At 40.8% G+C, this 13971-nt stretch overlaps 1 protein-coding gene across 2 annotated transcripts in view; it reads right to left on the reverse strand.

Moving 5' to 3' along the window:
- Window positions 1-10809, reverse strand: part of TENM2 (teneurin transmembrane protein 2) — an 860742-nt gene extending 849933 nt beyond the window's left edge. For both annotated transcript variants that reach the window (XM_056867244.1, XM_056867243.1), the window contains exon 1: window positions 10584-10809. In XM_056867244.1, coding sequence (XP_056723222.1) covers window positions 10584-10809 — 226 coding nt within the window. The remainder of the gene's footprint in view (window positions 1-10583) is intronic.
- Between the last annotated feature and the right edge of the window lie 3162 nt (window positions 10810-13971).

Genomic DNA, 13971 nt, shown 5'->3' on the forward strand with positions numbered 1-13971 from the left:
TAAGAAGCATATACTGAATAATTCGGAGGATTTAGAAGAAAGGTAGGACTGGCCAGTGGGCCTCTGGCTGTCAGGTATAAGCAGAGCCAAACCCAGTAGCTCTTCAGGAGTGCTCAGCATGATTGCCTCTTCCTGCATGGCCAGGGGACACTCAGCCTGAATTGCACATGGGCCATTTTAAATTTCGAGTCCACCCCTACTTAGATATATGTAACTCTGTTTAGGATTGCATTGATAGAAATGACCACTTTAAAGTACTTCCCAACAACATCATCTGGGCTGCTATCTCTACTCCAGCTTCACACATCACCAAACAGATCCTCAGCACATAACTAATCTGCATACTTCAGGCTCTGTAAAATGTTCTTAACTGATTTTTTGTTGGTTGTTATGGGGGAAGGGAGAGGCTGGACAAGTTGTCCGCTATGAACAGGCTTAGTACAGACTGAGTATTAACTTGTCTCTTCATATATATCAGACCTTGCCTGTCAGTGATTTCTGCCTTCGGCCTAATATGTCAATATGTGTGTTCCTCACTGGTCAGAATTTGGCCACTGGAGCAAATTAGGATTTAGATTTTTCAGCAAGAATTACAAAAAAAAGTTGCAATCATTAAATAATGTTTCTTGTTATTCCTATTGAAATCTTAAGGTACAGCCCCTGTATTATCATAATTCCTGGAGATTTCTTACTTGGCAGTCTGGTTTCAAGTTGGATAGAAGGTACTCTGTTCAATGCACAATATATAATTTATATGAGAGCTAAGAGCTGGTAGTTTGGCTCAGTAAGAAACTCTTAATATGCGAAATTTGAATTCTAATTGTCAGTGGCAAGAATTGTAAATCATTGTTTCACACCTTTTCCAAGGATCAACCAGACTGAAAATTATGAAGCTGACAATGATGAAAATTAGACATATCCTTTGATAATTACATTAGGAACTCCAACTCTCCCAAGTTTTTTGCCCAACAGCTCACAGAGGTCTACAAGGGGAAAAATACATATATTTAAATGGTGTAATGCCAGCAGTGTGATGTCACTTTTGGGCATGATGACAATGTGATGCTCTAGGATTTGTGTAAAAATATGGTTTGGGCCAATCAGTGAGGGCCAGTGGGAGGAAAATATGTTTTAAAATGGCACCTTGCCAGCAGTGCAACGTTGCTTCCGGTGAATACCTGGAAGAGGTGTCATGTCACTGACGTGACGTTGATGCAATGCTCTAGGATTTGGACAAAACTCTACCATATCCTAGAGTGTTGCATCAATGCCAGAGTGACAACATATCACTTCCAGGCATTTGCCAGAAGTGATGTTACGCCTCATTTCCCTCCTGTCCCCACCCCCCTCCCCGCTGGTTGCCAGCAGGCAGGGAGCAACTCATTTTGCAAGTTATAGTAGCTATGGTAATATGTATTACTTCTAGGATCCAGAAGCATAAAAGGTAAGGATGGTGGCAAATGTTGTTTTATAATTCTTGTAAGACCATTTGTTTCTGACCCCTATCTATCTGAGATTAAGGAGGAAGGCAACCAGTTTTATGTATGTGATATCCAGCTTCTTATTTTTGAAAGGTAGGTTGAGTGTGCAGAGGAAGAATGAAAAGGCAGGGGAAGTGTGAGACAGTGGACAGGAAAAAGGTTACGGCTAAACAGAAGTGTACACTGGAAGGATTGTCACAGAGAGATGTCCAGGAACTTTGTCTCTTGCTGACAATCACAGTTGGTTTCCTAATTGTGGTGGGATGATGTAATTTTTTTGTGAATGTTGTGGGCTATCATTTTAAACAAATAAACAGGTTTTATCTCCTGTGGTTCAGACCTGTTAGTGTCATCTGTTATTCCAGATCCCTATTATGTCAAATGACAAGTAGACAGGTAAAACATGTATCTGTCTCATACAGTGAAAAGGAGAACCTCATAAGTGAGGAATTCACTCTTGTGCTTTGTCTGAAAGCTGTTTGGATCAACAAACAAAAACAAAGAATTACATTTTCAGCATTTGGTTTGTGGAAATGCAAATCAACAGGTCTTCTGAAGCTGTTATTACTTTGCCAAGACTTGTTGTTTTGGGTGTGTGCTCAGCTTGGTGGCTCCTTGACAGAAAAGAATGACTTGAGAACACTCTCCTTTGCTGCTAAAAACATGTTCAAAGCAGAGAAGGTATGAAGGTATAAAATGGGAAGGGAAAGGGAAACCAGTAGACAGAGAAAATTACAGAATTGCAGTAGTTGCTTGGCTGTTTTCGTCAACTAAATGGAAAAGTACGGGCCACGTCTCAACAGAGGCCTGTTTTGCGGGCATGGGTGGGTGGGGGGCTAAGCCGGCATCGGGCGGGGGTGAGAGGGTGGCCAGCAGCTCTCCGAGTCAACCCTTCACCTCCTGGCCCCAGCCAGAACTCCCTGGGCCAATCAGGGCCCTTTGTGGGAGCTTTGTGGCTTGGGGGATTCGAATGAGCCAATCAGCAATGGCTCCTTTTCCAATTCAATTTTCATGACTTTTATGGATTTGAGCATTTCTGCAATTATTAGCAATCACATTACTGTAGGGTTTTGTTGTTGTTGTTTAAGCCCCCGAAATGGTAGGGAAATGAGAAAGTAAGCACACGACGTAGAGGATGTAGCGCTGACAAAAACTGTGAAAAGTAGGATCTAGTAAAGCCTTTCAGTCCTGTTCAGAAATTCAAATGTACCTAGACTGAACACACCTGAGGATGAACGTTGAATTATCCATTCAGGGCTGTTTCGTACAATGGGCTGTTGACTTGTGGAACTCATTTCCACAAGATGTGGTGATAGGGCTGTGCATATTGGGTTTACCAACCCGAAAATAAACCCAAAAAATGGCATTTCGGCTTTTTCCAGGTTTATTTGAGGCCGAATACTGAAATAGAGAATAAAGCCTAAGCCAGAAAACCAATTGCCAAATCAGCTAAATAGGTATCTGGCTTATTTGGCTTTCGGCTTTTCCAAGGCTTTTCTCTATGGGCATTTTTTTATGGAGCTCTGGGGCATTTTTAGAGGTTGAGTTATCAAATTTTCAGGGTAGCTGCAAGGGACTCTCCTTTCATGAATCCCAGTTTGGTAAATGCTTTTCTATGGAGAAGGAGTGACCCCTTTGAGGCCTCATTAAAATCAGACACCCTGCCCCAAACTTTACCAGCAGTTCGCTATGATAATTGAAAAGGACTTCTGCAGCAGATGCAGACTGTTTCTGGGCTTCCCTGTTACTGGCAGCTGTTGGAAAGAAGATGCTGGATTAGAGGGACTATTGATCTGATCCAGCATAGCTTTTCTTATGTTAATGGAATGTATAACCAGCTCACATGTGGCAGAAACTCTGAACAGGACTATTCAATATTATTTTCCTTGTGAAAAACTGAGATTGTTTGTCTTCTCTATGATCAAGTTTCTGGAAAGCTTTTGTTTACTGTGGCTGAAGGGTGATTGCATGATAGACCAAATTTTTGTATAGGCCAAAAAAACAACAACCCAAAAAGATAATCTATTTTAATATAATGTACCTGAAGAGTAATGTGTAGATTAAATGCGAGCATGGCGCCAAGGCAGATGAATTCATATCAGTGTTTCTAGCAGCTTCTATCTTTGAGATTCATGATTGCCATCTTGTTCTATTTTACTGTTGGAGAATGTGCTATTAAAGCATGTTAAAATTTATGTTTTTATGCTTAAAATGTTGTGACCCTCTCTGAGTCCAGCTTGCCGGGAATGAGGGTGGGCTATAAATATGATGAAACAAACAAACAAATAAATAACATGGCTCACTAATCTCATCCCAAAACATGTAGTCTCATGAGTCATGAAAGTAAAATTTCTATGTTTCTGTGTCTTTTGTTGGCCTTCCAGAGTAACTGGTTGGCCAGTCTGTGAGTTATGATACTGGACTAGAGCGACCACTAGTCTGATCCAGCAGGGCTGTTCTTATATTCTCACACTGTAGTGATTTCCGAAACCATAACTATCTTGGTAATGGGTTTGCAGCTCAGGCTGGGCCTCTCTCACAAATACACAGATTGGGCCCTGGCAGAATAGACTGTGAAAATGCAGCAGAATACAAACAAAGGAGAAAGAACTACTTGCACACAATCTACTATACAATTTTTATAGAATTCACTTTGTATTGAACTGATTTTAAACTAATCATTCTTTTTCAACCATGCTTCATTCTATGTGTGCCTGTGTTATAAGTGTTAATATGCAGAAATGGAGAAGTATTATATAATGGCAAATAGCAGCAGAATTTGACAAACAACAGCCAGATAGATATAAATTACATCCAGCACTATCCATTTTAAGCATGTTTATTTCTGGTAGATTAGAATTATATAAAAATACCCTCTCGGTTGTAGATTTAATATGCATATTAAATTCCTGCATATTTGCACCTGAAAAAAACAAGTGCAAATGTTTGCCAACGCAGCTTCCATGTTTCTAGGGAAGCTGCACACAGTTCAGTTCATACACAGAGTATACTTCAGACTTTTGCTTCCAACCTCAGTATCAACCCAGAACAAGTATCATAAATGGCTGTCTTATTCAACAGGAGAAAATCTCACTAGACTTGTATATTAGCATTCATAACAACGTAGTCCATGTATGTGTAGAGAGGACAATCAAACCTTTTGAGACAGTTTTTGAAAAATAATAATAATAAGAAATTCAACTTCGTTTTATGTAGTATTTTATTGCATGATCATTCACTTTGGGTGCTGCATGGATCTAGGTAAATTCCTGTGTGGCATTTATGGCAAGGAAAGCCTTTTAGCCACTTCAGCTGGGGCAACAAGTATATTCTATCTTAAGAGGTAGGCACCATAAGATGGGTCATACATTTGAAAATGAATAAACACTCCAATGTAAAACACTGTGTTTTTCTAAAATGCTAAAATGTTACATCGCCTGTATCACATTCAGAAACTTAATAAAGGTGTTGAACGTTGCATAATGGCTACAACCTTCTGAACATGACACACGTCATAGTTTGGGAGAGCAAGAAAGACCCACAGGCTGAGGCAGCTGTACTTTGAACTGGTAAGCAAAGACCTGAATTTATTTGTTTATTTATTGCTAGGTTGGCAAACACTAAGGCATGCTTGGTGTAAAGCTGCTCTTTGGGGTTCTAATGCAGGATTAGTAGTTCCTGCGTTTCGAGGTTGGTTCCACTATACTCATGTTTTTTAAAAAAATCTGTAAATAAATAGCTATTAAAATACACTGTAAGTTCCCAATGCTATCAGCAGAAGGAAACAAACCCTTATAATACTGCTCATTGACTATTTACCACTTGGAAACAACAAGGAAACATTTAACAATATTTAACTTACCAAAAGTAATGAATCGTGTTCATTTACAACTAGATGTTTAGTGTGTTCCTTTTATATCTAGGGTTGCCAACCTCCAGGTAGCAGCAGGAGATCTCCTGCTATTTCAGCTGATATGCAGGCAATAGATATCACCTGGAGAAAATGGCTGATTTGGCAATTGGACTCTATGGCATTGAAGTCCCTCCCCTCCCCAAATCCTGCTCTCCTCAGGCTCTGCCTCAAAAACCTCCTGCTGGTGGCGAGGAGGAACCCGGCAACCCTATTCATATTTTTGAGGCCCTTTTTGACAGCTGATTTGTAGACCTGTTTAAACTATTAAAAACATTTCTGCTATTTAACCATTTCTCTTTGTCTTCCCTCCATCACAACACTTATGTGAGGCAAAGTAATTGTTATCAGCTTTTACTAATAATTTTTTAAAAAATCAAAGTCAATGCAAACGAAGCAATGCTTTTTGCTGAAGCAAACTATGTAAGAGAAAAGAACAGTTTCTAGTTATAGAAAATTTCAAAGCAGAGGGTTGTTTCCTTTATGAAGGAACAGAGGATTAAATAATGGGGTATTGTTCTAAAAAAATTGGTGAATATGGAGGTCATAGTTGAGAAAGTACTTTTAAAAGTGGTTGGAGCCTCATGAATTCCCCATGCTCAACTTTACCCTTAGTAATACACCATTAGATTCAATGAACTATACACAAAATATCTTTTCCTCTTACAGTGGGTCAGGGTGCAATTTCATCACAGATTGTGTGCTTTCTTTCACCACCCGCTTTTTTGTTAAAAAGGCAAGGCTTGCATTTCAATGCCTTCCTGTCAAAAAATTACACTGACCCATCAACACAAAAATCTACACTAAGCACTATAAAGAAAAATTCTGAGTATGTGACATGTAGAATGCTGTTCCTATGTTTCCCCTATTTTACAATTTGGGATGCTGCCATATGCATATATTAAAAGACATTAATGACAATTTGTGGCAACTACTGTCATTATTGTGCGGTGTTGGTAGCTACATCCCCTGAAAAGCAGCAATGTCATATTTAAATTCTGAATATTGCTCAGCAAACTATAGTTTGTAAAGAGAAAAAAAACAGTCTGGTTGTATCCACTGAGACCAACAGCATGGATCACAAGCCGCAGCTGGTTGCTGCATAATAGAGCCTTGGAGGTTTCTTCCTCTCCTTACACATGGTTAGGAAATTAAACATATTCTACAATGATCATAGCTGGTTGTTTTATCTGAATTACCCTGGTTTGGTACCCTGGTTTGAGTATGAGAACAAGCCATAGTGTATAATTCAGGAAAAATTAAAAACTATGGTTTGCTATAAAATTGTTGCATTTCTAACAGCCCATTCCGTGATAAGAGGCACTTAGGCTGGCAGCAGGGGCAATTCTGTCAGTGCCTGGACCACGCCGCTCCCCCACCTCCGCAGTCTCTCCGGGACCTAAATCCAGGAAGAGAAATGCAGCGCCAATGTGGAAGGGACATTCCTGGGGCTTTCTCAAGGGCGGAGCTGACATTAGTCAGCTTCCTAAGCCCCTCCAGCCTGGGAACGCTTCCTGATGCAACCTCACTCTTTTCAATGGGGAAAAATGCCCCATTTTCCTAAAGAGGCTTTTAGACTCTGGCCAATGCAAAGCTCAGGAATGAGCTGCACATCGAGGATAAGGAAAAGAGGGAGGCAGTGCTTGAGGTCTAAGGTTCTCCAGAATTCTTCATATCATGACAAAAACCAATTAATGATTCTATCTGAATTGTGCCAGTCTACACCCAGAGACTACATAAAAAAAGTGCATGGAATAACTCTAAAGGTGGTACGCAGTGAAGATAATTGAGCATACCTCCCAAATTTGGAGAAGTCTATATTTTTTCTAGTTAATACAGATGAAGTTGTTATTCAAATGGAATGACATGAAGAAAATGACTACATTTATTGTTTACAGTAGAAATAAACATTCAAGAGATTTGCAAAGGAAATGTACCGTATTTTTCGCTCCATAAGACGCAGTTTTTCCTCCTCAAAAGTGAGGGGAAATGTCAGTGTGTCTTATGGAGCGAATGTGCGGACACCCGCCCCTCCTGCCAGCTGGCTGGGCGTGCCGGAACGACGCGAGCCGGCATTCCCCTCCCCGATGGCTAGCTGGGCCTCGGGACTAAACCCCGCCCCCTCCGCGGTTCCCACCCTCCCGGGGGTTCCTGGAGAGGGAAGGGAAAAACCCCACTTACCGGGATCCCCAGAGGAGCGCAGTGGAGGAGCCGGGGCGACAGGCCTGGGCGGCAGGAGCCGCGGCTGCACCCAGCGCGAGCGGCCGGGGCTTGGCCGGGAGCGGGGAGGGCTCAGCGCGGAGGCGCCCGTCCCCAGCTTCACCCTGGCGGCGGCTGCGTGCCGGGCGCATTCGGAGGGGGCCGGGGCTTGGGGAGAGGGGCAGGGACCCACCCAACAGCTGAGCCTCGGGACAGGGAAGCACATGCGGGGGGGAGGTTAAACTGCTCTGCGCTGCCTAGGCAGGCAGTGCAGAGGAGTTTAAAGACCCCCCCCGCCAAGCTTCCAGGGACTCCCAGCTTCCAGGGACTTGAAAGTGCTCTGCGCTGCCATCCCAGTCAGCACAGGCAGCGCAGAGGAGTCTAAAGACCCCCCCCCCCGGCCGGGCTTCCAGGGAGTCCCTGGAAGCCGGGCGGGGGGTCTTGAAACTCCTCTGCGCTGCCTGGGATGGCAGTGTGGAGGAGTTTAGAGACCCCCCCGCCGGGCTTCCAGGGAGTCCCTAGAAGCCAGGTGGGTGGGGGGAGGTCTTGAAAGTGCTCTGCGTGGCCCCGCCCACCTCCCAGCTGGCCATCGGGGCGGGAAACGCCAGCTCGCTCCATCCCGACAGGCAGGCGCCCAGCCGGCATTTCCTCCATAAGACAAGTTTTTGGAGGAGGAAAACAAGATTTTTTCTTGTTTTCCTCCTCTAAAAACTAGGTACGTCTTATGGAAAGGTGCGTCCTATGGAGCGAAAAATACGGTAAATATTTTACGCACAGAAATAGCAAGCAAGTCAGAAAATAGTAAAAATGGTATCTGTTTCACATGGTGAGCGGAGGTAAACAGAGCTATACTACGTATTTCATGTATGAATAAGAAAACTGGCTAATGACAGAAAAAATGAACTGAACAAAAATCACTGATTAATGCAGTTTTATAGCTATACAAACAGATGAAATTATGTACACATTTGACAACAGTTCCTCTCAACAACTTTTGTTGGATGTGGGAAATCCAGGTTCAATCCTCTGTTCAACTATAAGGCTAATGGCCAAATAACTACCTTGCAGTCTAATCAATCTCATAGAGGTGATGTGAGGATAAAGCCATTCTGGGTTCCTTGGAGGAGACATAACACAAATCTACCAAATAAAAATAAGTGTTTTAACATTTATAGTGCTAGATCCAGCCTAGGTTTGCAGGCTCCTGCCAGGGGCGAAGTATCCCCTGCTCCAGGGCCCCTTCCCTGGTGCCGGTCAGCTGATGGCAGGGGACCTACTGGCAAAAAGCGATGGTGTAGGCCCACATCACTGGCAACACCACATCTGGCATACACTAGAAGGAATGTCATTATGTTGCCAGCAATGACTTCTACCATAGAGTTTTTGTCCAAATACCAGAGTGTCTGCAAGTTGCCGGGGACCAAACGACATCACTTTTGGTGAGCACCAGTAGTGACATCACTGGTGATACTGGCCTAGGCCTCTCTTTGTTCCCAATAAGTCCCCCAACACCTCGCCAGTTGCTAGGGGGAACCTAGCAACTCTAATCAAGCCAAATTTTCCACTCAGTCTTGTAGTAAGGAGAGGTCCTTACTACAATCCCGGTACCACATGGCTTTTGTACATGCACATCCATGATCCCAAGCATAGACTTTTTGGGTGGTCAAAGGGGAGCCCCTCTTTTTTTTACAACAAGAAAAGCTGTTTGGATCCAACCCATCATTCTAAAGAGTTTCTAACAATCAAGGAATTATTGGGAAATATTCAAAATATCTACAGGCTCCAGTTCAAAGGATCTGAACCAAACAGGTTCCTCTGGTATGATTACAAGCTGTTTAAAAGGCTGTAAAGTATATTTCAATAGGTATAATGGGATGAAATTAAAACCTGTGTTGAACAAATATTCTTTCAGAAGGTTACAAGGCTAGATCATTCCCTTTGTTCAGAAAATTAAAAGATTTGTCTAAAAAAGTCTGTTGCCTGAGTTATGAAATGGGCTAGGGGAACCACTACAAATAACTTCCTAGGTGATTTAAGAACATCTCATATGACTTTGGATTTTGGAAAAAGTCAGCACTAGATTGGATTAGATAATGGCATTTTCTTTATTAGGACTAAAATTATTGCATGATAGTTAGATTGTTTGAAACATTTCATTTCATATTCCTTAAATAACAGTCACGCTGAAAAGATTATATGACTTTTCTCTTAAATAAACTGACAGGGCAACATAAACAAAGAGGTCCCATTTGCAGAGAAAGATGGGGGTATAAATGAAATGAAATAAATCAAAAAGAAAAGAAAGCTGAAGTAAAGTAAACCATTTGGAAAACTGTCTATTCAAAGAATTTCAGAATTCTGCATATGTTATATCAAAAAATGTTTTAATACACTTATGTAAAGGGAATTATGGCAATCTAAATATTAATTTCCAAATCTCCATAAGGAACTAACAAATTACAACTAAATATGAAAGTAATTAGATGGGTCTCCTTCCTCTATTTTAAAAATGAAATTAAATTCAAGCAACTGCAGTGACAAAATGGTGTCAGAGGAAAATGTATAATCTCTATTTTTCAATTACGCTTCAGTAGAAATAGGGGAGAAATCACAAAGTACCTCATAAGTGATTATTACTATATGCTAATCACAATGTTTTACTCAACTTAGCAGTGCAGCTAGTCCAACAAAGAAATAACCAGTAAAAATGTCTCTATTATACCTGTAATGAACCTTCATGACATAACACAAGATTATAATACTTGGGGATAGCCAGAAATATGAAAATATGACAGATGGTTAATGCTATTATTAATACTTTTCTGTTAAAAGGGGGTTCAAAAAGGCATCTATGAGTAAAAACAAATTTCTTACTGGATGTCAAACCGCAAGTATGCCCATCTTTCAATGCAAATGTAGAGTAGGTACATGAACATAAACATGTTTCTGTGATGGAGATTGCTGGAACAAAAATACAGATGTTCCAAACGTACCTTGTCTTGGAAACTCATCAGACTCTCGGTGAACTAGGTCAGTAACTCGATTCCCATAGTGCATTCTGCTGTCGTGATCGTAAGCTTTCAGTGTCTCACTTGAACTATAGGACTTCTGAGTAGGCACTCTGCAGTCCTCACTGTCCAGAGAAGAACTTGTATAGCGGCATTCCTTCCCACACCGGCCTCTTGTCAGAGAGCGGTGCCTTCGGTCTTTTATGTCCATAATTCTGTGTCAGGGAGAAAATTAGCCTTTCTCCCAGCAAAGCGAAGCTTAAAGGCTCAAACTGGTCACTTTACCACCTATAAAACATTAAAAAAAAAGGATAAGGATGAAGTGATGAGGTTCTGTTAGGTTTCCAATTTCTTCACTTATTCATAAAACAATGAAGAAAACATGAAAACACAAATTTTGACACCATAACTTACTCTCAAAAGTAAATGGATAATTGATCTTCATGGAAACAAATGAAAGGAAATTGATTTAACTACTCAAATTATGTTTTATTTAAATTGTGCTTTCACTGAAGAGTTTAAAAAATTGATTATAAAACAAACTACTGAAACTGTTTTATTTATGCAAGCACATTGGTAGCAACATGAGAATTCTTTGACACGTTGGTATTAGCACATGCTCTGCAACAGCGCAAAGAAGAACAGATTGGAAACAGCCTTAATTATTTCCTTTTAGCTGCAGGAGGGTCTAAAATGCAGAGCATCACATGAAATCCACAGATCAGAGTGGAAACAGCACACAATGAAGCTTTACAGATAAGAGTCATTTGTAATATTTTACCTTCTATAAAAGGAAGTTCTAGAAAAACAACTTCCTTATATCCCAACCTCCGCCTCCTTATTGTCTTTCTTCCACTAGACCTGTATGAGCTGTCACAGAACTCTGGAAACTAGCTTAAATGGCTGAGCTGGGAGCTAGATACACCAGTTTTAGATTATGGTTAATTCTGATATGAACCTCCAGGTAATGTGATTGTAGAAATGGTAGCAATTTTGCTACCATTTTTGCCCCGCTGTATAGTCTAATCCTATGTGGTTACTGCAATGCAACAGACATTTGTAATGTTGCAGTTACAGAAGCATTTGTAGGGTTGCCCGCTCTAGGTAGGGAAAGTCCTGGAAATTTGGGGAGGCAGATCCTGGGGAAGGCATGGTTTGAGGAGAAGAGGGACCTCAGCAGGGTGTAATGCTATAAAGTCCACCTTCCAATGCAGTTATTTTCTCCAGGGGAACTGATCTCTGTAGCCTGGAGATCAGTTGTAATTCTGGGAGATCCCCAGCCACTACCTGGAGGTGGGTAACCCTGTATGCTAGTAATTCCAGTCACACCTTGAAAAAAAAGACCATAATTTGGTATATGTAAGTGCTTTTGCAAGGACTTGACCTTTGTATAACATAGGGCCATCCAGGACAACTGAAGGAAATACTGTTTGCAACAGAATATTGTGACACAATGCATTAAGGGTCTCAACCAGTCCCCTACTGTTTCCTCTTATCCGTTATCAGATCAAAGTAATTTAGCTGCTTAATAGTTCAGTCCAATCAAAAGTTACATCTGGAGTACTGAGAAACAGCTCAGGAAATCCTGAACTCAAGGCAATTCAAAAAATTTAACAATATGCCATGCTTCCCACCACAGGTCTTTATTGATTGGGAAGACTAAATTTGGAAGAGGCACTCTTGCTAACACCATTCCAGCTTCCAAGTCCCTCATCTTGTGAAAACCTACATCATATCAACCCCGTAATGGATGATAAACCTATAGATGGCTACTACCTATGATATCCAAACTGTGGTTATCACTTTCAATAAAACACCTTGCTAAACCTGCTGGGATTAAAAGCAGGTGAATTAAGCATTGTGCATTCTTTTTCTCCTCATAATATCATTTTGAAAAGAAGCAGTTTAGGTAACCAGGAGAACCAGCTGTACATTGCAATGTGTGAATTCTTGAAATATGACAACTTTATTTTTTATAAAATATGAGAATTAATGTGACACATTCAAGAGAAAAACCAGAACTAAATCACAATTATTTTCTTGCAAGAATTGATTCAATACTTTCCTCACAATATTGAAGGCTACATCAGAATATAGTAGTGACTAGAACCTGGAAAACTCAGGTTCACTTTCATACTCTGCCATGGAAGTTCACTGGGTAATCTTGGGCACTCTCAGTTTACAAATGTGTTGAGGATAAAAGGGAAGAGGGGAGAATTTATAAAAGCTGCTTTAGCTTCCCACTGTGGAGAAAAGTTAGGTACAAATATCTCAATAAAGAAATAACACACAGCTGTAAATATATCCCAACCTTCATAAATTAAGCACATTTTCTTGATTGCATATTAGAAGATTTGGTTTTTATAACCCGTTTTTCTCTACCAAAAGGAGTCTCTAGTGGCTTTCAATCACCTTCCTTCACACACCCCCCCCACAATAGGCAACTTGTGAGGTAGGTAAGGCTGAGAGAGTTCTGAAAGAACTGTGACTAGTCCAAGGTCACCCAGCTGGCTGCATGTGCATGTGGGGAAATCAAACCTGGCTCTCCAGATTAGAGTCCATCGCTCTTAACCACTACACCATGATGGCTCTCATAAAAAAAAATTAAGAACATGCACAGAACAGTTTAAATAAAATTAATCTTTACACAACTGGTATTAGAAGGTAATTTCCATGAGGATAAATATATGTGGTTTCTGTGCAGTGAGAAGAAGAACTGTCCATATGTACAAAATTGTTGGTCTCATTAGTCAGAGAATATCCTGGCCCAGATTTATTTGTGTGTGTTAAGTGCCGTCAAGTCGCTTCCAACTCATGGCAACCCTATGAATCAGTGTTCTTATTTAGCTCTCCCCAAATACCACCTTCTTCTGCAGTGAAAAATGACAGGTCTTAAGATTTCCTGGATACTCCATTCCTTCAACCTCTTATAATAAAGTACTCTTTCAGGAGTCAAAAGTTTCTGGATTTTAAACTGTTCCAAGTATTATGCCTTTTCAGTCCTTTATTCCTAGTCCCAGATTTCTTTAAATGGAGGAAGGAAGAGGAAAGGAGCATGACAAAAGTTATTCATTAGTGAGGGAACAACATTCTTCACATGCTCAGAGCCATTTACTCTTTCACACAAAAATGTTGCAGCAATGAGGTGTACAATGAATTATTTAAACCACACATCAGGGTTAGTAAACTGTGCATTTGTTTCCCCTCTACACTATTTAAGCAAATTTCCCACTATACACAAAGAAATCAACATGAAATTATCATATATACCACTCCAGTTTTCTGCCCAAGTTTTTCCAACTAGTCACTGTGGACCTTAAACAGAGAAAAACAAACAAGAAAACGTCCAGGGAGGAAAGGTAATGGCATAGAG

The sequence above is a fragment of the Euleptes europaea genome, chromosome 1, assembly GCF_029931775.1.
Source record: "Euleptes europaea isolate rEulEur1 chromosome 1, rEulEur1.hap1, whole genome shotgun sequence".
NCBI classification, from domain to species: Eukaryota; Metazoa; Chordata; class Lepidosauria; order Squamata; family Sphaerodactylidae; genus Euleptes; species Euleptes europaea.